This window comes from Xenia sp. Carnegie-2017, unplaced genomic scaffold (assembly GCF_021976095.1).
Source record: "Xenia sp. Carnegie-2017 unplaced genomic scaffold, XeniaSp_v1 HiC_scaffold_20, whole genome shotgun sequence".
In the NCBI taxonomy this organism is placed as follows: domain Eukaryota; kingdom Metazoa; phylum Cnidaria; class Anthozoa; order Malacalcyonacea; family Xeniidae; genus Xenia; species Xenia sp. Carnegie-2017.
Genome location: NW_025813483.1, coordinates 3426758 through 3452256, shown reverse-complemented (window position 1 = coordinate 3452256; position 25499 = coordinate 3426758). Strand labels below are relative to the sequence as shown.

General features: G+C 33.7%; 3 protein-coding genes, 1 long non-coding RNA gene and 2 other non-coding genes across 6 annotated transcripts; 3 read left to right on the top strand and 3 right to left on the bottom strand.

The window, feature by feature from the left end:
• Positions 1-2962: 2962 nt before the first annotated feature.
• LOC124441025 (sperm-associated antigen 17-like) lies at positions 2963-24530 on the top strand. The gene is made up of 16 exons (XM_046991446.1): positions 2963-3136; positions 3779-4148; positions 4279-4500; positions 4715-5158; positions 5241-5378; positions 5534-5740; positions 5811-6358; positions 6591-6645; positions 6737-6990; positions 20676-20724; positions 20963-21295; positions 21368-21703; positions 21772-21848; positions 22727-22963; positions 23705-23849; positions 24318-24530. The coding sequence occupies exons 1-16, from the start codon at positions 2963-2965 to the stop codon at positions 24473-24475; spliced, it is 3747 nt and encodes a 1248-aa protein (XP_046847402.1). The 3' UTR covers positions 24476-24530.
• LOC124442727 (histamine H2 receptor-like) lies at positions 6979-8842 on the bottom strand. Its single transcript, XM_046993215.1, has one exon. It carries the CDS (start codon positions 8703-8705, stop codon positions 7761-7763), a length of 945 nt encoding a protein of 314 aa, XP_046849171.1. The 5' UTR covers positions 8706-8842; the 3' UTR covers positions 6979-7760.
• Positions 10746-12328, top strand: LOC124442736. Its single transcript, XR_006947345.1, has 3 exons — positions 10746-10805; positions 10874-10950; positions 12246-12328. It is a non-coding gene; the product is annotated as an uncharacterized LOC124442736 (long non-coding RNA).
• Trnap-ugg lies at positions 11585-11656 on the bottom strand. Its single transcript has one exon. It is a non-coding gene; the product is annotated as a tRNA-Pro (tRNA).
• Positions 13257-16392, top strand: LOC124442734 (sperm-associated antigen 17-like). The gene is made up of 3 exons (XM_046993223.1): positions 13257-13378; positions 14020-14070; positions 16179-16392. The coding sequence occupies exons 1-3, from the start codon at positions 13270-13272 to the stop codon at positions 16283-16285; spliced, it is 267 nt and encodes an 88-aa protein (XP_046849179.1). The 5' UTR covers positions 13257-13269; the 3' UTR covers positions 16286-16392.
• Trnap-ugg lies at positions 22070-22141 on the bottom strand. The gene has a single exon. It is a non-coding gene; the product is annotated as a tRNA-Pro (tRNA).
• Positions 24531-25499: the final 969 nt, after the last annotated feature.

Genomic DNA, 25499 nt, shown 5'->3' with positions numbered 1-25499 from the left:
TTTTCAACTGAATTAAATAAGAAAAAATGAAGGGCAGATATATAAAATTTGAAAATACGTTACATTTTCTTTTGAAAAAGCTTTAAAACCTTCAGTGTTTGTAAAGGACATAGAGAAACTAATTTTTTATGTCTATCAATCAGAAACCCATGTTTTATAATTCCTTTGTTTTGTTGTTTCCTTGATCCTTTTTATTTCTTATTCTTCTCTGGGATATCAGTTTTTAAAGATAGAGGATCCTGTCCGACGTAAAGTTCAAACTGCTTCTGTTATTGGAAAGAACAACACAAGAGGTTTTGAGCTTTCTCCACCAGAGGTGGACATGGGGGTACTTAAAGAAGGTCACACGTATGTACATTCGGTGATATTAAGGAACATTGGTATTGATAGCTGTAGATTCAAAGTACGACAACCTCCTCCATCCACTGGTATCAAAGTTTTGTTTAATCATGGTCCTGTAAGTTTTTTGTTTTCAATTAATTATATATTCTTAAATATCCTTTCTACCTCTTAATCCCCTAAGTATACCCCCTTTACCCTAAATATAACCTATTGCGTGTGTATAGTTCAGTATAAATTAGCATCAATGATAATTTCAAGGCATACGACTCGAAAATTTTGCTATTTAAATTATATTTTCACTCAACAGGATTTTGAAAATGACAGCGTATTTTCTCAAACAGTGTACGTACATTGCTTCTCATTCTCAAGATATTGAAATTTTTATAATTCGCTTTACACAATTTTTTACATCATTTTGCATTTAACAAAATTTTAAACATCTTTTGGTTTGGTTGAAATGATCAAGCAATATTTAATACCATTAGGGAGGGAATGAATGGAATTCCGCTCTTTTAAAGTAAAATATCAGTAAATGTACCTGCTATTTCAAATTTTCATTATGCAATGTGACGTCAAATGCTGTGTAAAGCGTACAGTACATAAACTACAATATCTCAATAAAGAAAATTGATATGAATAAACTGTTCTAGAAGATTTTTATGGTAACGTTCAATGAAAATATAATATAAAGGGCACAATTTTCGAATCATAAGCTCTTACATTGAAAAGCAACAAAGCAATTTCTATTGTGCTGCTTGATGGGCTAATAAACTGCAATGGTTGTGAATGACATACGTTTTTCAATGAAATAAAACCTGTGTCTTACTTTTTCTTTCGTTGTTGCATTTTTAATTTAAAGATTGCAGCAGGAATGACGATAAGACTAGACATTGAAATGTTTGCTGTAGCTAAAGAAAGAGGAGATGGATCTGTTGGTCATCACATTGAGATAATTGCGAAAATGAATTTTTTATCTTCCTGTGTCGGCCAGTATCCTTTAATTTTATGAATAGTTTGTGTGACAGGAATATTTATATCATAAAATTCATGCTCATTCAGAGAATGAGAACAGTCTTTACGCTGCATAAAATATATAAGAAATAAGATAACGTATGTCTGTGTAGGTAGTGATGAATGAACAACAGAGAACGAGAACAGTTTTTGCAATATCTAAAACATATAAGAAATGAGATAAATTGTGTCAGTGTAGATAGTGATGAATGAACAAAAGATTACAAGAACAGTCAACTTAGTTACAAATCATAGCATTCTTTAATGATATTGTCAGCTATTTTAACCGCTTATTTGTATGACAATCGTTCAAATTCGTTTCCCCAAAGTTATCTCAGTAAAGGAACTCGTATGATTGACAATCGACCACCATCAAGATACGCTATTCGTCCTCAAAGAAATCATATGTATTCTGATGTTTCCAAACAATTTTAAACTTCATAGATTGTTCTATGTATTCTGCGTATAGTTTTTTGCCATTAAGTAATTTTTATTACATAAATTATAAATTTTATTTATATCTTCTTGTGACCCGAATCTTACTATCGCTTTCAAAATTATGGCATCAATTTGTATGATTTTGGGGCTGATTACATGAGCCCGGTAACCTGAATTCAGCGAGGCGGGAAAGGATTTTGAGTCATCGAAAGGAGCAAAAATTTTAAGCGCAAAACTTTTCTTATGCGTTAGTTGTAACTTTCAAATCATGCAAAAGTACTTGTTTTCGTTTTAAAGACTTTGTAAATTTGCAAAGTCAGAGCATAGAGAAATTGCTCAAAAAAGTTTTTTGTCGAGAAGTATTTAATCTTTTCCATTTGCCAAAAATGATTTAACTCTTCGCTGAATCCGGCTACCGGGCTCATGTGAACAGCTTAAATTTGTATTCGAGTTGTATTTACTTGTTTTGAGTGATTTTTGACTACCATTGATGGTGTTCAAAGCGTATATTGTTTATGGTCAGCGAGGGAATAAAGAAAAGAATAAAAGTATTTAATTGTGAAGTCTGTTTTTGAATTTATTCAGTGAACCTGTGTATGAATTTGGTTTGCAAATACATATGGTAGTTTTACTGTCGTCGAAGTTTTCGTTGGTTCATAAAAAGTTTTCACAAGTTAGAGGAAAGGATGTTGTCTATGCGAGGAAAAGACTGTCAACATAACAGGACATGAAATGTGAGGATGGAATAAGCTAAAGCTTGGAATAGAGCTTTAAGAATGTGAAGAAAATAGCGAAAGATTTACTTGTGTCTTAAGTATTGACGATGTAACTATCGAAGAAGATAGCTATTAACAACTTACTTGGTAAACCTGCCCTCGAGGTAATGTAGTGTTAATAAATTTTAAAGCGGAAACATCCAGCCATTAACGTTTCCCACTCACCAGAACTGTAAAGGATTCAAGTAATAAAAAGTCAACTGAAGCAAGTTAACGCAATTTCTACACTCGATTGGCAAGAAGAATGAAATGTTGAAATAAGGCGTATTAGTTTAATACTGATTAAAAATGTTTAGTCCAAACGTTCCTCGTAAATATATTGATGGTACGCACATGTTTGTGGGATGGAGTAAGGACAACCCTGGTGTCGATTTTTGTGTATTACAGGTGAAATAATGACGTCATTGCCAGATGATGTTGACGACAAAGTAAATGAAAGTATAAAGCTGAGAGCGCAATGGATGACGGTAACATGTGATGGTCAGCGGTTATTACAAAACGATGGTGGTAGCCAATGTTTAGGAAATTACGTGAAACAATCTCTAGCGACATGTCCAGATACACGACAGGTAATTATGTTCAGGACCGTCCCGAGAACGTTGATCGGGGGGGGGGTTGTATATTCATATACTTAATTTTGGTCGACTGGTTTCTTTTGAATGTGAATTACTTAATTCCTTAGGTGAATTGCTTTCAAATGAAATCATTAGGCACATCTGAATACATGAATAAAACACCCCACCCACATTAACTATCCACCGATGGCCCTGATTATGTTGTAGAAGCTTTGAAAACAACATTTTAAATGGCTACTTTTAGTTTTTCGCTTGTTTGAGACGATTTTTTATTGTCCTGGCATATTGCTTTTTTCTTACGAAAACATAATTATCATTTGCATGTAAGCTCCATATGATGGAAGCAGAAATTCTATTGCTATTACTAAAAAGTTAAACAAAATAAAGAACAAGGAAGGCTTGCTTTTTACCGCTACGTATTTTTCTTGTTGTTAAGTTTACTAAAGTTGCATTATGATATGAACGATACATGTTGTAATTTGACAAAAAACTGCTTCATATTCGTTGTGTAAGAGCAAAATCTGTGGCTACTGCTGTTTTGATATCTCTAAGAGCAACCATTAATTCTATTTATTACTTGTCTATTCAAGTTCGACATAAATATTCTTCTTGAATGTCTTTATAAAAATTGCTTAGATTTACAAAACGAGGGAAGATAAAGTCATCAAAGTTATTCGACCTGACGGCACTCAAGTCGTAGAGCATTCGGACGGCACTCGTATTACTACGTTTTACGATATAACACGAGTAGAGTTGCAACCTCCGAATGCAGAAACTGGCGAAGAGGCTGAGTACGAGTCACGTGTTACCACATATGTCAAGGTGGAATGTGAGGGTTTTGCAACCGTTACCATGGAGACAGAATATGGTTCATGTCGAACGTTGTTTGGTAACGGTAGCTCCATACACACGATGACAAATGGTGAAAGTGTTGTCGATATATATGATGGTTCTAGGATCTTGTGTGATAGTAAAGGCATGTTGTTAAGAAGGGGTGGTTATAGGGGTACACATAAGGACATTAGTTGATTTATAGGGAGGGTTAACAATCTTTGAATTATTTTCGATTCATAAAATAATTTTATCTAATTCAAGAGAGGAAAATCAAAGTAAAGTGTTGTTACTTTATATTTTAGGTAACGTTTCCTACTTTCCTCGCGACTTAAATAAAGTTCATCGTGATCATGGTGATGATGACGTCAATTCTGTCAGGAATCGTCAGGGGGGTGTTTATTATCTACGCACTACATCACAACATTACTGTGATCATAAGGACAACTGTGGAAATACATTCTCTGTGTTTAGTAATGGCGACATAAAAGTTGATAAAGTCAATAATACAGATACAACAGAAAAAGGTGAGGCACCATTAACGTAACTCTACAACTTGAGTTTTTCTTTTAAATACCAATCATTCATTAAGTTTTTCAAATAACATTTTCTTCGAATCATATGACAGAGTTATAACACATATTCGGCTTTGTTGTTATTTCTGTAGCAGACATTTTACCCGTCCCACGATTCTTTGTGATGCGTCGTGATGGTACTGGGTTTACTTGTTACGTCATCAAGACGTTGACGAATACTTGAAAGCTGCTGAAGATAACGTTGCTACGGCTGTTTTAAGAACTCCTCTTGAGGGTTTACCAAACCTCACCGGAGTTACTGTACTAAAACCTTTCTCAGAAGGAGAAGGAAGAAAATGGCTAAAACACAAAGATGAAAGTAATCTTGTTCCGCTTGCTTTACGGGAAAGAGACTTTACGCAGTTTCCACCCTTAGAAAAAAAGAAAGATGGACCAAAATTTGATACCAATGCAGGTGGTCTTTATTTCATTGTTATATTGATGTTTCATTTGACTTTTGGTCCAAAATTTGGTACTAATGCAGGGGGTCTTTATTTCACTGTTATATTGATGTTTCATTGGACTTTTGGACCAAAATTTGGTACCAATGCAGGTGGTCTTTATTTCACTGTTTTATTGATGTTTCATTTGACTTTTGGACCAAAATTTGGTACCAATGCCAGGTGGTCTTTATTTCACTATTATATTGACGTTTCATTTGACTTTTGGACCAAAATTTGGTACCAATGCAGGTGGTGTTTATTTCACTGTTATATTGATGTTTCATTTGACTTTTGGTCCAAAATTTGGTACTAATGCAGGTGGTCTTTATTTCACTGTTATATTGATGTTTCATTTGACTTTTGGTCCAAAATTTGGTACCAATGCAGGTGGTCTTTATTTCACTGTTTTATTGATGTTTCATTTGACTTTTGGACCAATTTTTGGATGTTTCATTTGACTACCAATGCAGCAGGTGGTCATTATTTTATTGTTATATTGATGTTTCATTTGACTTTTGGACCAAAATTTGGTACCAATGCAGGTTGTCTTTATGTCACTGTTATATTGACGTTTCATTTGACTTTTGGACCAAAATTTGGTACCAATGCAGGTGGTCTTTATTTCACTGTTATATTGATGTTTCATTTGACTTTTGGTCCAAAATTTGGTACTAATGCAGGGGGTCTTTATTTCACTGTTATATTGATGTTTCATTGGACTTTTGGACCAAAATTTGGTACCAATGCAGGTGGTCTTTATTTCACTGTTTTATTGATGTTTCATTTGACTTTTGGACCAAAATTTGGTACCAATGCCAGGTGGTCTTTATTTCACTGTTATATTGACGTTTCATTTGACTTTTGGACCAAAATTTGGTACCAATGCAGGTGGTCTTTATTTCACTGTTTTATTGATGTTTCATTTGACTTTTGGTCCAAAATTTGGTACCAATGCAGGTGGTCATTATTTTATTGTTATATTGATGTTTCATTTGACTTTTGGACCAAAATTTGGTACCAATGCAGGTGGTCTTTATTTCATTGTTATATTGATGTTTCATTTGACTTTTGGACCAAAATTTGGTACCAATGCAGATGGTCTTTATTTCATTGTTATATTGATGTTTCGTTTGACTTTTGGACCAACATTTGGTACCAATGCAGGTGGTCTTTATTTCATTGTGATATTGATGTTTCGTTTGACTTTTGGACCAAAATTTTGTACCAATGCAGGTGGTCTTTATTTTATTGTTATATTAATGTTTCGTTTGACTTTTGGTCCAAAATTTGGTACCAATGCAGTTGGTCTTTATTTCATTGTTATATTGACGTTTCATTTGACTTTTGGTCCAAAATTTCGTACCAATGTAGGTGGTCTTTATTTCATTGTTATATTGATGTTTCGTTTGAATTTTTGACCAAAATTTGGTACCAATGCAGGTGTTCTTTATTTCATTGTTTTATTGTTGTTTCATTTGACTTTTGGACCAAAATTTGGTACCAATGCAGGTGGTCTTTATTTCATTGTTTTATTGATGTTTCATTTGAATTTTTGGTATTTTGAGATCGTTTTCTGATAAATTGATAGTTTGGTTTCAGGTTGGCAATGTTAAGGGTTTGCAGGTGTCTTACAGGGATATCAACGTTCATACCTGTGGGTGTGTTGCAGGGTTAAAATGGTTCAATTTAGGGGATGGCACCAGTTATTATCCTAATTTTCCAGCTCATTTTTCTTCTTTTTTCAGGTTTTGGAGTAGTCATTGGCAACATGAGAAAAGCCGTTGATGTAAAACCATTATTAACTTGTCCCAAAGTCTTGGTTTTGCTTCATTTTGTTCAATATGAGCCTTCAGACATCTTACATCGCGAGACTATTTCAGCGGCATTCCGTCAATATGGCGAGTACGTGACAAAACTTCAACTTCAGTGCGATAACTGTCTGCCGAAGGAGTCACGTGACACGGAAGAAGTAAAAAGAGCAAATGGATTGGTTGAAAAGGTAAGCATTTTTTAATCATAAAGCGGTTATATTATCATACGAGACTGCCTCTATATTTTTATTACATCAAGAAATATATCATAGTATTACTTATAGTGTAACTATAGAAAAATTTTAAGATGGCAGCAGTAAAGATTGTTGTCAAATTATCAAATTTTATTTATAATGACGTTAATGTCACTCACTAATATCATAGTGTCGTAGTACGCATGAATAAAAGTCAAGATGGAAATGCATATTTTTCTACAAATCTATAACTATTTTATACGACTCATTTAAAGTTATATTTTGTACTGCACTGAGCTTAGATTTCTTCACGGATCTCTTAAAGTGAATGTACATCAGTGAATTCATTTGTTTTTTGAGCTATGTTTTCCACCAGGTGCAAGAACTTTAATAATAGTTAGGGTAGTTGAGTTTAATGATAGCCATGTTCAGCATTTATAAAGTTCAGAATCTCCGAGAGTGATGGAGTTGAGATCTTTCTCTAAACCCCTATTCTAATTAGACACACGTTTTTAGAGAAGTAAAATCATGCAAGGCTCCTTTAAGAAAAAACTTTGGGTCTCTGTTACAGACCTTTAAAGTTGAGAACAGTTTAGAAAATCTGCCTGAAAGATATTTAAAATCAGAACTTTCTATTTCCTCAAGAGAAGTCTTAAGCCTCGCATTTTATCTTGGCGTCCCTAAGAGAGACAGTTATCATTAGATTTTTATCGTGTTATGCTAAAATGTTCCTTTCCGTTTCTTTTTATTCTTTTTTCTATTGATTACCCAGATAAATTGCAACATCGCGCAAACATTTGTTTGAAAGATCTTCTGTATTTCTTATCTCGTATTCCATAAATGAAAGCATTTGTAATGGAGTTTGTTGCAGCCAGAAGCAAAATTCCAATTTGAACTTTTAGAGGGATACAGCCATGATCGCAAATGACAAACTCGATAAACACTATCATAGGAAACGGTGTTACACAGAATAAAAAACAACCAAAAACGACACGGATTGTTTTGAAGAGCTTCATTTGTCGTGAAAAGTTTCTTCTTGAGTTCAAATCATCTGCAGCCGTTGAATTATTTGTTTGTGATAATGAAGCTTGTGCTGCTATTTTTCGACCTTGACTTCGAGCAATTTGTACAATTTTCGCATTGAAAACGATCGTAACACCAAGTGGAACAAAGAAAAAGAAAAAAGTACCAACTGAAGCAGTTATTTTGTTCATCTCACATATGAATGGCATATCGCTAGGTTTCGATGTGAAAAATATCATAAGAAAATTAAGAAAGCCAGTGATCCATACTGAAACCAAAGCTATAGACACCTTTCTTTGCGTGACAATTTGAGGATACTTTAGGGGTAATGCAATACAAATGTAACGATCAATTGTGAGCATCATGAGATTCACTACAGAAAGCGATAAACTTGCGTACAAAATGGAAATGAATAATTCGCAAAGTATGTCTGTTTTTCCCATCAAAACAAGTGTATTTTTTGCGATAGCCATCGGGAAAGTTATCCCACAAACGACAAGATCCGACAAAGCCAAATTAATAACAAAATAACTGGTCGTGTTTTTATCTTTATTCCAACGAACATTGTACAATATCACCAAAACGTTTCCTGTAACTCCAATTATTATAAACAATGAATCAACTGTTATTAGAAATATCACGAAAGATAGTGGTATTTGGTTGTTTGTAGAATTCATTGTTTTCATCAGTTTTTAGTCTCGTTTGTAAGAGAATCTTTGGATGTAATAAGAACAACAGCTTTCGTATCAACCTAAGTAGTCAAATGCTAATATTGAACTGCGTGCTTCATGACAACGTTAACACCAGATGTGTTTTGAAAACTTTATTTAGATGAAAGTTTATCAGCTAACATTGACATAACAAATTCATTTTTCGATAGTTTGATAAAGCAGTCATTACGATATGTTAAATATTATTGCTTTAAAACGTAATCATTTATATTTTATGAGTGTTTCAGTTACAAATTTAAAGATCGAGGATGAAAAATAAATGTGTCGTAAGAAAGAGAAGTGGCGAGGGGAATAGTCCCATGTTATTTAGATAACTATGAAAAAAGGATATTCTTTAAAAGTTTACTACTGTGTCATAATGTGGAGGAACTTTCAATAATTTCGTTACAGATTGCATTGTCTCAGGTTAAATTACGATATTGCAAACCCCCTGTGGCCTTTTTTATTGAAAATACATTAAAGGAAAACACGGTTTTCTGTTTTTATTATTATAAATAACGAAATATTTCATCAACATTTTCTTTAGTTATTGCTATCAAACGCCGGCTACTAACAATGAAGTCTCGTTTTATGATGGTCTGTTATGGCTTCATTACAAGGAGGTCACTTTTCTTTGAACAGTTTTTATTAAAACGTAGCGGAAACGATTAACATTCCTTATAGCGTGTAAAAGTTTATCGTGTTAGAGACTAGAAAATGTCAAAAAATTGTGTTAACGTTAAGTGAACTAGAGCTACCCTTCATGCTTAAACTTAGTAAAAGTATTGATTGACATGTAAAAATTCCCTTTAAAATACTTTGAAAAATGACATTGGATTCATGATACATTTCATTAAAACTTTTGAACGATTTCAAAGACAAAATAATCTCAACCGTTTACAAATAAAAATGATAACGATCCAAATATTCCCGTTTGGATGAAGGAAGGATTTTATCATGTGTACTTTAGTTTTGCAAAGCAAACTAGAGTATATGTAATAATTTATCGTAACCAATACTTTGAATTGACCGGGGCATTTTAATTATATTTTTAGTACGAGCGGGAAAACTCTCTGACAAATGATCTCAAAGCTGATGTAAATGGTAATGTTTAAACTTGGTTTCTACATTCAGTTTTTAATGTTCACTGTCCCCATCATAAAAACAATAAATTCAATAATGTCGTTGTTTCTTTATTAAACTTGCTGACTTTGTTGTAAAATTGTTGCGTCTTCTTTTGTCTATTTTAAAAAGAATCGGTTTATAAAAACCATCGTAATTCATACAGTTTATTTTGAACATAGAAAAGTCAAGTTATTTTATTTTTACTGCAGGTGTACAAGAAAAGTATTTGAAGTCTGTAGCATCTGTCGAAAAGCCTGCACCACCTGCGCCAGCCTGGAAACGCACGGCCGAGGAATGGGAACTAGATCGTATAGATTTGGCTAAACTAGAATACGGCAAACATGCATTACGTCATCGTGAAGTTCCGCCATATTTTGAAACGGCGAAGGGTCAAGCTTTTCTAAGTGCTTTAAATCGCGGTCCTGATATGTTGAAGCTCAGTGCTGAACTCGACAAACAAGCTTGTCCAGTTTCTAGTTCGCTTCACACTGCAATGAGTGCATCAACAGAAATTTTAGATCAGAGGCATCAAACTTCTCATGGTACGTTCCTGCACATAGTTAGAGAAACTCTTTTTAATTAATCAACGTACTTTTTTCTTTCTTACTGCTATAGAAAATGTTCCGCAATCTTCAAACTGGTCTAGGTCAGCGGTTTTAGAGAACCCAGATCTTGATAGAGGACAATCGCCTGGGGATGTCTCTCCAGTCGAAAGTAGTACACCATTTGTCAGTCGTCCAGTGAATCCTACTCCTGCACAAGCTGGTGGTGTACCTACTTCCCCGTCGACACGACCCACCAACCCCACCCCCAGTCAAGCATCGACTGTCTTGAGCAATGAAAGTGTTTTAGATTCCCCCCGTACCAAACAATCTATAGTCCGAAGCTCAACTTTGGAATCATTGTTGGAAATGCAACATGAAGTATTGAGTTCAGATGTTACGTCATCAAGTAAGTGATACTTGGTGCAATGTGTAGTACGTAAAAACACCATTTATGTTTATGTTATCGTTACACAGAGACATCTTGTGATAATCATGACAATTTACCCAACGTTATCATGGGTGGAAAACCTGGTGCTCTACCAAACTCTCAGGTGAGATGATAAGAAAATTTTAAATAATGGACACAGACAAAAGTTTAATTTCCTTGTGAGGTCACAGATTACGTTGGAATTGCCTCGGTATCAGGTATTGGTATTCCTCGGTAGAATTCTCGCCTGCCACGCGGGAGGCCCGGGTCGATTTCCGGCCAATGCATCTTTCTTTTTGAACACTTCAACTTTATTTGTTTATTGTATTTTGTAATTGGTTCTCAGTTCGTTTCTTCACTTAACATGTGCCTTCAGTGCTCTTTTACCTGGACAGTTGACTAGTTGTGCTAAGCAGTCGCTCAATAGTGAAGATTACGCTATTTATGCAAATGTGGGGCTCGTGCCAATTCTTAAAAAGGTGCAATGCGAAGACATATGTTCCAAAATAATTTTAAATTTGGTCAAAATCATATTTATAGCTGACAGTTTGTTTTACATTGGTCCACATTTAATAAACTTTATGATGCTTTCATTTCATTTTTGTTATTTTGACCTTGTTTTATAGAATCGTAACAATTTTTTAGCATGAAATTATTTGTCTTTAACAGCAAAAGTTGCTCAATTGGTAATGATTTTTCAGCGCAAGTCATTAGAATAATATTTTTTACAGGAATTTATGATGAAATCGTAAAAAGCGGGGCTCAGGCGGGAATCGAACCCGCGGCCTCTCGCACCCAAAGCGAGAATCATACCACTAGACCACTGAGCCTTGGTTCTTAAACAATTGTGGACGATGCTTTATATAAAATAATGAAAATACCTGTAAAACAACTTGTACTTTTTTGTATATTCGCACGTGTGTCGACGTTGTCTTGGCAACTATTACAGGTCGTGACCTTTAATTCAGTGGTTATTTTCACATGTTAATAAACACTTGTTGTGTTGGCTATTGTTAATATGAGAAGATTTACTCATAAAAAATACAGTTTCCCCCCCAAAAAACAGAGCTGTTGTTGCTGAAATTTTCGTCTCTTAGTTGTAGCTTGCTTCAAAAGTTGCTTGAGCAAATTTTAAATCGATAATAGCTTCTAAATACGACATGTGAAAATTCATTTCAATTTTCATGTCGACTTAAATTAGTTTTTACTGAATTAAATAATATAAAATGAAGGACAGATTTATAAAATTTGAAAATGCGTTACATTTTCTTTTGAAAAATCTTTAAAAACATCAGTGTTTGTAAAGAACATAGAGAAACTAATTTTTTATGTCTATCAATCAGAAACCCATGTTTTATAATTCCATTTTTTTTTGTTGCCTTGATCCTTTTTATCTCTTATTCTTCTCTGGGATATCAGTTTTTAAAGATAGAGGATCCTGTCCGACGTAGAGTTCAAACTGCTTCTGTTATTGGAAAGAACAACACAAGAGGTTTTGAGCTTTCTCCACCAGAAGTGGACATGGGGGTACTTAAAAAAGGTCACACGTATGTACATTCGGTGATATTAAGGAACATTGGTATTGGTAGCTGTAGATTCAAAGTACGACAACCTCCTCCATCGACTGGTATCAAAGTTTTGTTTAATCATGGTCCTGTAAGTTTTTTATTTTCAATTAATTATACATTCTTAAATACCCTTTCTACCGCTTAATCCCCTAAGTATACCCCCTTTACCCTCAGTATAACCTATTTCGTGTGTATAGTTCAGTATAAATTAGCATCAATGATAATTTCAAGGCATACGACTCGAAAAGTTTGCTATTTAAATTATATTTTATCTCAACAGGATTTTGAAAATGACAGCGTAGTTTCAAAAACAGTGACGTATATTGCTTCTCATTCTCAAGATATTGAAGTTTTTATTGTTCGCTTTACACAAATTTTTACATCATTTTGCATTTAATAAAGTTTTAAGCATCCTTTGGTGTCGTTGAAAGATCAAGCATTATTTAATACCATTAATTCTTTACAATGAAGGGAATTCTGCTCTGTTAAAGTAAAATATCAGCAAATGTACCTGCTATTTCAAATTTCCGTTATGCAATGTGACGTCACATGCTGTGTAAAGCGTACAGTACATAAACTACAATATCTTGAGAAAGAAAATTGATATGAATAAACTGTTTAAGAAGATATTTATGGAAACAAAAGATTTTAATAAAAATAAAATAAAAATGGCACAATTTTCGAATCATAAGCTCTTACATTAAAAAGCAACAAAGCAATTTCAATTGTGCTGCTTTGATGGGCTAATAAACTGCAATGGTTGGGAAGGACATACGTTTTTCAATGAAATAAAACCTGTGTCTTACTTTTTCTTTGGTTGTTGCATTTTTATTTTATAGGTTGCAGCAGGCATGACGAGAAAACTAGACATTGAAATGTTTGCTGTAGCTGTTGGTGAATCTGGAGAAAGTGGAGTTGGATCTGTTTGTCATCACATTGAAATAATTGGCGAAAATGAAATTTTTTATCTTCCTGTGTCGGCTAGTATCCTTTAATTTTAGGAATAATTTGTGTGACAGGAATATTTATATTATAAAATTCATGCTCATACAGAGAATGAGAACAGTCTTTACGCTGTATAAAATATAGAAGAAATGAGATGACGTATGTCTGTGTAGGTGGTGATGAATGAACAACAGAGAACGAGAACAGTCTTCGCACTATTTAAAACACATAAGAAATAAGAGAACGTGTGTCTGTGTAGGTAATGATGAATGAACAACAGAGAACAAAAACATCTTTACACTACGTAAAATATATAAGAAATAAGATAACGTGTTTCAGTGTAGGTAGTGATGAATTAGCAACAGAGAACGAGAACATCTTTACGCCACATAAAATACATAAGAACTAAGATAACCTGTGTCTCTGTAAATAAAGATGAATGAATGAATGAACAACAGAGAATGAGAACAGTCTTTACACTACATAAAATATATAAGAAACAAGATAACGCATGTCAGTGTAGGTAGTGATGAATGGAGAACGAGAACAGTTTTTACACTATCTAAAACATATAAGAAATAAGATAAATTGTGTCAGTGTAGGTAGTGATGAATGAGCAGCAGAGAACAAAAACAGTCAACTTAGTTGCAAATCAGAGCATTCTTTAATGATATTGTCAGCTATTTTAACCGCTTATGAGTATGACAATCGTTCAAATTCGTTTCCCCAAGGTCAGAGCATAGAGAAATTGCTCAAACAAGTTTTTTGTCGTGAAGTATTTAATCTTTTCCATTTGCCAAAATAATTTAACTCTTCGCTGAATCCCGGCTACGGGGCTCATGTGAACAGCCCCTTAAATTTGTATTCGAGCTGTATTTACTCGTTTTAAGTGAATTTTGAATACCATTTACGGTGTTAAAAGCGCGTATTGTTCATGGTCAGCGAGGGAATAAAGAAAAGAATAGAGCTATTTAATTGTGAAGTCTGTTTTTAATTTATTCAGTGAACCTGTGTATGAATTTGCTTTGCAAATACATATGGTAGTTTTACTGTCGTCGAAGTTTCGATGGTTCATAAAAAGTTTTCAAAAGTTAGTGGAAAGGACGTTGTCTATGCGAGGAAAAGACTGTCAACATAACAGGACATGAAATGTGAGGATGGAATAAACTAAAGCTTAGAATAACAAACTTCGAGAATGTGAAGGAAATAGCGAAATATTTATTTGTGTCTTAAGTATTGAAGATGTAACAGTCAAACAAGATAGCTATTAACAACTGGCTTGGTAACTTGCCCTCGAGGTAATGTAATTTTAATCAACTTTAAAGCGGAAACATCCAGCCATTAACGTTTTCCACTCACCAGAACTGTAAAGGATTCAAGTGCTGGAAAGTCAACGAAACAAGTTAACGCAATTTCTACACTCGACTCGCAAGAAGATTGTTGGTCAGATAAAACAAAGGTAATTTATTCACTAGTTATATCATAGTGAACATAAATTAAAGACAAGCTAAACACATTTCATAAAATTTAAGCCTATTTTATACAACTAATTTTATTAAGTTATATTTTGTATTACACTACGTATATACTATACACTACACATTGGTTTTAAAGTTATCTTCTTATGTAATCCAAGAACCTTAAATATTCGAGGAACAGCAAAATTTCATCATTATTATCCAAGATTAATCTTCAACATTAACAAAAGTAGTAAGGTCAAGGCCCACGACACTGAGTGAGAGAAAATGTTTTCCTGCATCCTCGTCCTAGTTGGCCTCACGATTTTGTAAAACACCTAAACTTATTCAAAGCTCTATAGCCTATAGGAATACATCTGAGTAAAATAACCATTTACAATAATTTGAGTAGATAATTTAAAATGATAACGTCATTATGCCAAAAGATTCAATTTTTCGCAATTTCTATCGGCGTCGCTTTTAGAGACCATTAAATGTTTTTGGTGTTACGAAATAATGTTCTTTATCTTTTCTATAAATTACCCAGATAAATTGCAACAACGTGCAAACAGTAACTTGAAAGATCTTCTGTATTCCTTGTCACGTATTCCATAAAATATATAAGAAATAAGATAACGTGTGTCTCTGTAAATAAAAATGAATGAACAACAGAGAACGAGAACAGTCTTTACACTACATAAAATATATAAGAAATGAGATAACGTGTGTCTCTGTAAATAAAGATGAATGAACAACAGAAAACAAGAACAGTCTTTACACTACATAAAATATATAAGAAATAAGATAACGCATGTCAGTGTAGGTAGTGATGAATGAACAACAGAGAACGAGAACAGTCTTTACACTACATAAAATATATAAGAAATAAGATAACGTGTGTCTCTGTAAATAAAGATGAATGAACAACAGAGAACAAGAACAGTCTTTACACTACATAAAATATATAAGAAATAAGATAACGCATGTCAGTGTAGGTAGTGATGAATGAACAACAGAGAACGAGAACAGTTTTTACACTACATAAAATATATAAGAAATAAGATAACGTGTGTCTCTGTAAATAAAGATGAATGAACAACAGAGAACGAGAACAGTCTTTACACTACATAAAATATATAAGAAATAAGATAACGTGTGTCTCTGTAAATAACAATGAATGAACAACAGAGAACGAGAACAGTTTTTACACTATCTAAAACATATAAGAAATAAGAAAAATTGTGTCAGTGTAGATAGTGATGAATGAACAACAGAGAACAAGAACTGTCAACTTAGTTACAAATCATAGCATTCTTTAATGATATTCTCAGCTATTTTAACCGCTTATGAGTATGACAATCGTTCAAATTCGTTTCCCCAAGGTTATCTCAGTAAAGGAACTTGTATGATTGACAATCGACCATCATCAAGAGACGCTATTCTTCCTCGAAGAAATCATATATATTCTGATGTTTCTGAACAATTTTAAACTTCCTAGGATGTTCTATGTATTCTGCGTATAGTTTTTTACCATTGAGTAATTTTTGTTACATAAATTATAAATTATATTTATATCTTCTTGTGACCCGAAACTTACAATCGCTTTCAAAATTATGGCATGAATTTGATTTAGGGGCCGATTACATGAGCCCGCGGTAACTGGAGTTCAGAGAGGCGGGAAATGATTTTGAGTCATCGAAAGGAGTAAAAATTTTAAGTGCAAAACTTTTCGTATTTTATCTTTATTCCAACGAACATTGTGCCATATCACCAAAACGTTTCCTGTAACTCCAATTATTATAAAGAATGATTTAAATGTTATTAGAAATATCACTAAAGTTTGTGATAGTTCATCGCTTATAGAATTCATTGTTTTCATCAGTTTTTAGTCTCGTTTGTAAGAGAATCCTTGGATGTAATAAGAACAACAGCTTTCGTATCAACCTAAGTAGTCAAATGCTAATATTGAACTGCGTGCTTCATGACAACGTTAACACCAGATGTGTTTTGAAAACTTTATTTAGATGAAAGTTTAATAGCTAACATTGGCATAACAAATTCATTTTTTGATAGTTTGATAAAGCAGTCATTAAGATATGTTAAATATAATTGCTTAAAAACGTAATCATTTCTATTTTATGAGTGTTTCAGTTACAAATTTAAAGATCAAGGATAAAATATAAATGTGTTGTAAGAAAGAGAGGGGGCGCGGGGAATAGTTCTATGTTATTTAGATAACTATGAAAAAAGGATACTCTTTAAAATTATTATAAACAATGATTCAATTGTTATTAGAAATATCACGAAAGTTTGTGGTATTTGGTTGTTTGTAGAATTCATTGTTTTCATCAGTTTTTAGGGGGTGTTTACATGAATCCGGAATGAGTTTCGATACGGAATGAACTCATTCCACTTTAAAAGAAATCCTATTGCATGTTTACATGAATCCGGAATGAGTCACAACTCGATCCGGATCGAGTTCATTCCTAGTTTCATTCCGGATCAAAATTTACTTTTTATCTAACGTAAACGCGAATTGAGTTTCATTCTGGAATGATATTGTGATTAATGACGAAGCACGCATGTGCCATTGGTATTGTCTTCTGGCAAATTGAAGCTCGTAAGTAAATAAAGAGGCTAAATGGGTTAAAATGAGTGCGAAGAAAAACAGCAATTAGTTTCATGTAAACACGGATTGACATCACGTTTCGATCGCGATTGAAAGTCATTCCGGATTCATGTAAACAACCCTTAGTCTCGTTTGTAAGAGAATCCTTGGATGAAATAAGAACAACAGCTTTCGTATCAACCTAAGTAGTCGAATGCTAATATTGAACTGCGTGCTTCATGACAACGTTAACACCAGATGTGTTTTGAAAACTTTATTTAGATGAAAGTTTATTAGCTAACATTGACATAACAAATTCATTTTTCGATAGTTTGATAAAGCAGTCATTACTATATGTTAAATATAATTGCTTAAAAACGTAATCATTTCTATTTTATGAGTGGTTTCAATTACAAATTTAAAGATCAAGGATAAAGTATAAATGTGTTGTAGGAAAGAGAAGTGGCGCGGGGAATAGTTCTATGTTATTTAGCAGGGGCGGATCTAGAGTATGTCAAATCTGTCGCGCGACTGATGTTTGAAATTCAAAAATTACCTATTCATATTAATTAAAAATTATTAATTATTCTTACTTTATTATCGCATTTACTTCGTGATAAAAATCCAGCTTTATTTATTATTGAAAACTAATGACTAATGCAATGAATATCTCGTTGGTAACCAGATCAGTTGAATTTTAATTGACCTGGAATAACCGACTGATAAGCGGGGTGGCTTGACTGGTTCGACTGATAAAGGAGTCTATGAACGCCAAAAACGCTTATTTCATTCATTCATTGGTCAATAGCCAGATCAGTGGACGATCTGGAATAATCTCGATCGATAAGCGGGGTGGCCGGACCTATAAGGGAGTCCACTTGCTATCGTGTAATTGGTTCGTTTAAATTTTTGTCTTACTGTGATTGGTTTGACCGATTTCGACTGATAGCCAACTGAACTAACATGGTCAAGCTCACTGTCTGAATTGAATGTTTGATCGTTTCATAGTAATTTTCTAAAGCATGATAGAAACTAAACTACAATCAGATGGAATTTATGGAAATCTTTTACAAATTCATATATTGACATGAATGCTGCTTTCCAAACTGGGAATTTTTTCAAGAGGGCGAAAAATTTATGGATGAATTGTAAATGCTTGGCAAAGACGATCTCGCGAGCGACATTTCAGTCGTTGATTTTTAAAACCAAGCCAACATTGTTTTGAGTTTTATCAGCAGAAATTTACATCCAAAATCGTAAGTAAAGGACAACTGAAGTGTATGCGTGAATGTAATATATCAAAGTCAATTTATGCGAGTGTGTGATGTGATTTTGAGTCTTCTGATCCATGAAGCTTTTTATTTTGACAATTTGACTGGAATGGTATTAAACCTTAGTATTTCACATACATGAAATGTTGTCCCATGTCACATATTGTCCCCTTTTCTAACTGAACACCTCATGTCGAGATGTAAAGGTGTGTTAAACTACGGCTCATACCAGATTGTTTGCCATAAATTACAAAGGGCTATTGATGTATGAAAAGCATTTTCTATAAAGTAAAAATGTCTTCCTATGTATGCAAATAAACCTTGAAATTTGGCAAAACAGCAAAGTACTTTTCATGATCACTAGGTAATTTTTCTGATGATCATTATAATTTCTAAACTAAATTATTTCAGATTTACATTTAAACAAGCTTTGATCTTATGAAAAGATATTAATCATAACCAGTAAGCATGACACATGAACCAATTTTAACATTCATTTAATTACAAAATTAAAGACATGTTGGTTACATTCTGTTTGTATTTGCAAATACAATGCTACCAGTGATTGCTATATAGCACACCTTGCATATACTTACAGAAGATAATAGTCTTGTGAAAGTGAAATGCCTAATAAACATTTATGGCATTAAGCAGTCCTTAACTGCAAATTTTCACTCTGATAATTTTTGCTTAATCTTTGGCAGAAAAAAATTTTGAGTTTTTTCTCATAAGATGAATTTGCTAGGACTGATGTGGAGATGGGTGAAGGGTTACAATAAACTTACATGGTTTGAAAACTGAGCGTTTCTATATCTATGAACTGTCACTTGTAGTACCAAATTTCTAACTTAACTCGTTACATAGAGGTTTGAATGGGGGTCTCTAGGGGGGTCTATGCTTGACAACTTGGTAGAAATTTTTAAAGACTATATCTGTTTTTGAATAGCATTATTGTAAAATGAATTTTACGTTCCTAGACATGCTAATAAGCCATATATTTGGCATGATAATGAGCCCAAATATTTGGCAAAACATTCAAGTATTGTTCACTTCATATTTTTTTTTGAAAAACACGTAAGCAAAATGTGTTGTTTTTACGCAAAAACGATGCCCACAAAATACATTTTGTATTGCTCTAAAACGCTGAAAACGGCATTTTCAAGGCTCTGAAATTCAAAATTTCTCAGGGGAAAATGCCTCAGCCCCCAGGTGCGGAGCGCCTCCGACGTTTTATGACTGATGTTTGAAAAATCCTAGATCCGCCCCTGTTATTTAGATAACTATGAAAAAAAGATACTCTTTAAAAGTTTACTACTGTGTCATAATGTGGAGTCACTTTCAATAATTTCGTCACAGATTGCATTGTCTCAGGTTAAATTACGATATTGCAAACCCCCTGTGGCCTTTTTTATTGAAAATACATTAAAGGAAAAAACGATTTTCTGTTTTTATTTTTATAAATAACGAAATATTTCATCGACATTTTCTTTAGTTATTGCTAGCAAACGCCGGCTACTAACGATGAAATCTCGTTTTATCATGGTCTGTTATGGCTTCATTACAAGGAGGTCACTTTTCTTTGAACAGTTTTTATTAAAACGTAGGGGAAACGATTAAAATTCCTTATAGCGTGTAAAAGTTTATCGTGTTAGAGACTAGAAAACGTCAAAAAATTGTGTGAACGTTAAGTGAACTAGAGCTACCCTTCATGCTTAAACTTAGTAAAACTATTGATTGACATGTAAAAATTCCCTTTAACAAACTTTGAAAAATGACATTGGATTCATGATATATTTCATCAAAACTTTTGAACGATATCAAAGGCAAAATAATTTCAACCGTTTATAAAGAAGAATGATAACAATCCAATTATTCCCGGCCGGATGAAGGAAGGATTTTATCATGTGTACTTTAGTTTTACAAAGCAAACTAGAGTATATGTAATAATTTATTGTAACTAATACTTTGAGTTCACCGGGGAATTTTAATTATATTTTTAGTACGAGCGAGAAAATTCTCTAAAAAATGATCTCAAAGCTGATGTAAATGGTAATGTTTAAACTTGGTTTCTATTTAGTTTTTAATTTTCACTGTCGCTATCATGAAAACAATACATTCAATAATGTCGTTGTTTCTTTATTAAACTTCTTGGTGACTTTGTTGTAAAATTGTTGCATCTTCTTTTGTCTATTTTGGAAAGAATCAGTTTACAAAAACCATCCTAATTCATACAGTTTTTATTTTGAACATAGAAAAGTCACGTTATTTTATGTTTACTTTACTGCAGGTGTACAAGAAAAGTATTTGAAGTCTGTAGCACCTGTCGAAAAGCCCGCACCACCTGCGCCAGCCTGGAAACGCACGGCCGATGAATGGGAACGAGATCGTATAGATTTGGCTAAACTGGAATACGGCAAACATGCATTACGTCATCGTGAAGTTCCGCCATATTTTGAAACGGCGAAGGGTCAAGCTTTTCTAAGTGCTTTAAATCGCGGTCCTGATATGTTGAAGCTCAGTGCTGAACTCGACAAACAAGCTTGTCCAGTTTCTAGTTCGCTTCACACTGCAATGAGTGCATCAAAAGAAATTATAGATCAGAGGCATCAAACTTCTCATGGTACGTTACTGTACATAGTTAGAGAAACTCTTTTTAATTAATAAACGTAGTTTTTCTTTCTTACTGCTATAGAAAATGTTCCGCAATATTCAAACTGGTCTAGGTCAGCGGTTTTAGAGAACACAGATCTTGAAAGAGGACAATCGCCTGGGGATGTCTCTCCAGTCGAAAGTAGTACACCTTTTGTCAGTCGTCCAGTGAATCCTACTCCTGCACAAGCTGGTGGTGTACCTACCTCCCCGTCGACACGACCCACCAACCCCACCCCCCGTCAAGCATCGACTGTCTTGAGCAATGAAAGTGTTTTGGATTCCCCCCGTACCAAACAATCTATAGTCCGAAGTTCGACTTTAGAATCATTGTTGGAAATGCAACATGAAGTATTGAGTTCAGATGTTACGTCATCAAGTAAGTGATAGTTGGTGCAATGTGTAGTACGTAAAAACAGCCTTTATGTTTATGTTATCGTTACATAGAGACATCTTGTGATAATCATGACAATTTACCCAACGTTATCAAGGGTGGAAAACCTGGTGCTCTACCAAACTCTCAGGTGAGATGATAACAAAATTTTAAAACATTAGACACAGACAAAAGTTTAATTTGCTTCTGAGGTCACATATTACGTTACAATTGCCTCGGTATCAATTATTGGTATCTCAGTGGTAGAATTCGTCTTTATCGGCAAAAGTTGCTCAATTGGTAATGATTTTTCATCGCAAGTCATTACAAAAATATTTTCTGAAGGAATTTATGATGAAATCGTAAAAAGCGGGGCTCAGGCGGGAATCGAACCCGCGGCCTCTCGCACCCAAAGCGAGAATCATACCACTAGACCACTGAGCCTTGGTTCTTAAAGGATTGTGGATGATGTTTTACATAAAATAATGAAAATACCTGTAAAACAACGTGTACTTTGTTGTAAATTCGCACGTGCGTCGACGTTGTCTTGGCAACTATCACAGGTCGTGACCTCAAATTCAGTGGTTATTTTCAAATGTAATTAAACACTTGTTGTGTTGGCTATTAATCACATGAGAAGATTTACTCATAAAAATACAGTTTCCCCCCAAAAAACAGAGCTCTTGTTGCTAAAATTTTCGTCCCTTAGTTGTAGCTTGCTTCAAAAGTTGCTTGAGTAAATTTTAAATCGAAAATGGCTTCTAAATACGACATGTGAAAATTCATTTCAATTTTCATATCAACTCAAATTATTTTCTACTGAACTAAATAAGATAAAATGAACGACAGAACAGAAAATTTAAAAATTCGTTGCATTTTCTTTTGAAAAATTTGAAAATAATCAGTGTTTGTAAAGGACATAGAGAAACTAATTTTTTATGTCTATCAATCAGAAAACCCATGTTTTATAATTTGATTTTTGTTGTTTCCTTGATCCTTTTTATTTCTTATTCTTCTCTTGGATATCAGTTTTTAAAGATAGAGGATCCTGTCCGACGTAAAGTTCAAACTGCTTCTGTTATTGGAAAGAGCAACACAAGAGGTTTTGAGCTTTCTCCACCAGAGGTGGACATGGGGGTACTTAAAGAAGGTCACACGTATGTACATTCGGTGATATTAAGGAACATTGGTATTGATAGCTGTAGATTCAAAGTACGACAACCTCCTCCATCGACTGGTATCAAAGTTTTGTTTAATCATGGTCCTGTAAGTTTTTTGTTTTCAATTAATTATACATTCTTAAATACCCTTTCTACCGCTTACAATCCCGGAAGTATACCCCCTTTACCCTCGGTATAACCTATTGCGTGTGTATAAATCAGTATAAATTAGCATCAATGATAATTTCAAGGCATACGACTCGAAAATTTTGCTATTTAAATTATATTTTCACTCAACAGGATTTTGAAAATGACAGCGTATTTTCTCAAACTGTGTACGTACATTGCTTCTCATTCTCAAGATATTGATGTTTTTATAATTCGCTTTACACAAATTTTTACATCATTTTGCATTTAACAAAGTTTTAAACATCCTTTGGTATCGTTGAAATGATCAAGCAATATTTAATACCATTAATTCTTCACAATGAAGAGAATTCTGCTCTGTTGAAGTAAAATATCAGCAAATGTACCTGCTATTTCAAATTTCATTGTACAATGTGACGTCACATGCTGTGTAAAGCGTACAGTACATAAACTATAATATATCGAGAAAGAAAATTGATATGAATAAACTGTTTTAGAAGATTCAAACGTTCAAAGAAAATATAATATTAATAGCACAATTTTCCAATCATAAGCTCTTACATTGAAAAGCATTAAAGCAATTTCTATTGTGCTGATTGATCGGCTAATAAACTGCAATGGTTGTGAATGACACACGTTTTTCAATGAAATAAAACTTGTGTCTTACCTTTTCTTTGGTTGTTGCATTTTTATTTTATAGATTGCAGCAGGAATGACGAGAAAACTAGACATTGAAATGTTTGCTGTAGCTGTTGGTGTATCTGGAGAAAGTGGAGTTGGATCTGTTGGTCATCACATTGAAATAATTAGCGAAAATGAAATTTTTTATCTTCCTGTATCGCCCAGTATCTTTTAATTTCATGAATAGTTTGTGTTACAGGAATGTTTATATTATAAAATTCATGCTCATACAGAAAATGAGAACAGTCTTTACGCTGCATAAAGTATATAAGAAATAAGATGACGTATGTCTGTGTATGTAGTGATGAATGAACAACAGAGAATGAGAACAGTTTTTACACTACATAAAATATATAAGAAATAAGATAGCGTGTGTCTGTGTAGGTAGTGATGAATGAACAACAAAGAACGAGAACATCTTTACACCACATAAAATATTTACGAAATAAGATAAGGTGTGTCTCTGTAAATAAAGATGAATGTACGACAGAGAACGAGAACAGTTTTACACGATCCAAAACATATAAGAAATAAGAAAAAGTGTGTCAGTGTAGATAGTGATGAATGAACAACAGAAAACAAAGACAGTCAACTTAGTTACAAATCATAGCATTCTTTAATGATATTGTCAGCTATTTTAACCGCTTATGAGTATGACAATCGTTCAAATTCGTTTCCCCAAGGTTATCTCAGTAAAGGAACTCGTATGATTGACAATCGACCACCATCAAGAGACGCTATTCGTCCTCGAAGAAATCATATGTGTTCTGATGTTTCCAAACAATTTTAAACTTCATAGATTGTTTTATGTATTCTACGTTTAGTTTTTTACCATTGAGTAATTTTTATTACATAAATTTTATTTATATCTTCTTGTGACCCGAAACTTACAATCGCTTTCAAAATTATGGCATCAATTTGTATGATTTAGGGGCTGATTACATGACCCTGGTAACCTGAATTCAGCGAGGCGGGAAATGATTTTGAGTCATCGAAAGGAGCAAAAATTTTAAGCGCAAAACTTTTCTTATGCGTTAGTTGTAACTTTCAAATCTGGCTAAATTATTTGTTTTCATTTTAAAGATTTTGTAAATTTGCAAAGTCAGAGCACAGAGAAATTGCTCAAACAAGTTTTTTGTCGTGAAGTATTTAATCTTTTCCATTTGCCAAAATGATTTAACTCTTCGCTGAATCCCGGCTACCGGGCTCATGTGAACAGCCCCTTAAATTTGTATTCGAGTTGTATTTACTTGTTTTGAGTGAGTACCATTGATGGTGTTCAAAGCGTGTATTGTTTATGGTCAGCGAGGGAATAAAGAAAAGAATAAAGCTATTTAATTGTGAAGTCTGTTTTTGAATTTTTTCAGTGAACCAGTGTATGAATTTGGTTTGCAAATACATATGGTAGTTTTACTGTCGTCGAAGTTTCGATGGTTCATAAAAAGTTTTCACAAGTTAGAGGAAAGGATGTTGTCTATGCGAGGAAAAGACTGTCAACATAACGGGACAGGAAATGTGAGGATGGAATAAGCTAAAGCTTAGAATAACAAACTTCGAGAATGTGAAGAAAAAAGCGAAAGATTTACTTGTGTCTTAAGTATTGACGATGTAACAGTCGAAGAAGATAGCTATTAACAACTGGCTTGGTAAACTTGCCCTCGAGGTAATGTAGTTTTAATAAATTTTAAAGCGGAAACATCCAGCCATTAACGTTTCCCACTCACCAGAACTGTGAAGGACTCAAGTGCTGAAAAGTCAACTGAAACAAGTTAACACAATTTCTACACTCGACTGGCAAGAAGAATGAAATGTTG

What these genes read in the sequence shown, in the direction of transcription:
- LOC124441025 (XM_046991446.1), top strand. Translation starts at nt 2,963, where the DNA reads ATGACGTCATTGCCAGATGATGTTGACGACAAAGTAAATGAAAGTATA. An exon ending in CAAATGGATTGGTTGAAAAG is followed by an intron (nt 6,991 to 20,675) that starts GTAAGCATTTTT and finishes TTATATTTTTAG; the next exon opens with TACGAGCGAGAAAATTCTCT. An exon ending in TTCAGATGTTACGTCATCAA is followed by an intron (nt 21,704 to 21,771) that starts GTAAGTGATAGT and finishes ATCGTTACATAG; the next exon opens with AGACATCTTGTGATAATCAT.
- LOC124442727 (XM_046993215.1), bottom strand. Translation starts at nt 8,705, where the DNA reads ATGAAAACAATGAATTCTACAAACAACCAAATACCACTATCTTTCGTG.
- LOC124442734 (XM_046993223.1), top strand. Translation starts at nt 13,270, where the DNA reads ATGTTTGCTGTAGCTGTTGGTGAATCTGGAGAAAGTGGAGTTGGATCT. An exon ending in TTATCTTCCTGTGTCGGCTA is followed by an intron (nt 13,379 to 14,019) that starts GTATCCTTTAAT and finishes TGATATTGTCAG; the next exon opens with CTATTTTAACCGCTTATGAG. An exon ending in TTCAAATTCGTTTCCCCAAG is followed by an intron (nt 14,071 to 16,178) that starts GTCAGAGCATAG and finishes CGTTTCCCCAAG; the next exon opens with GTTATCTCAGTAAAGGAACT.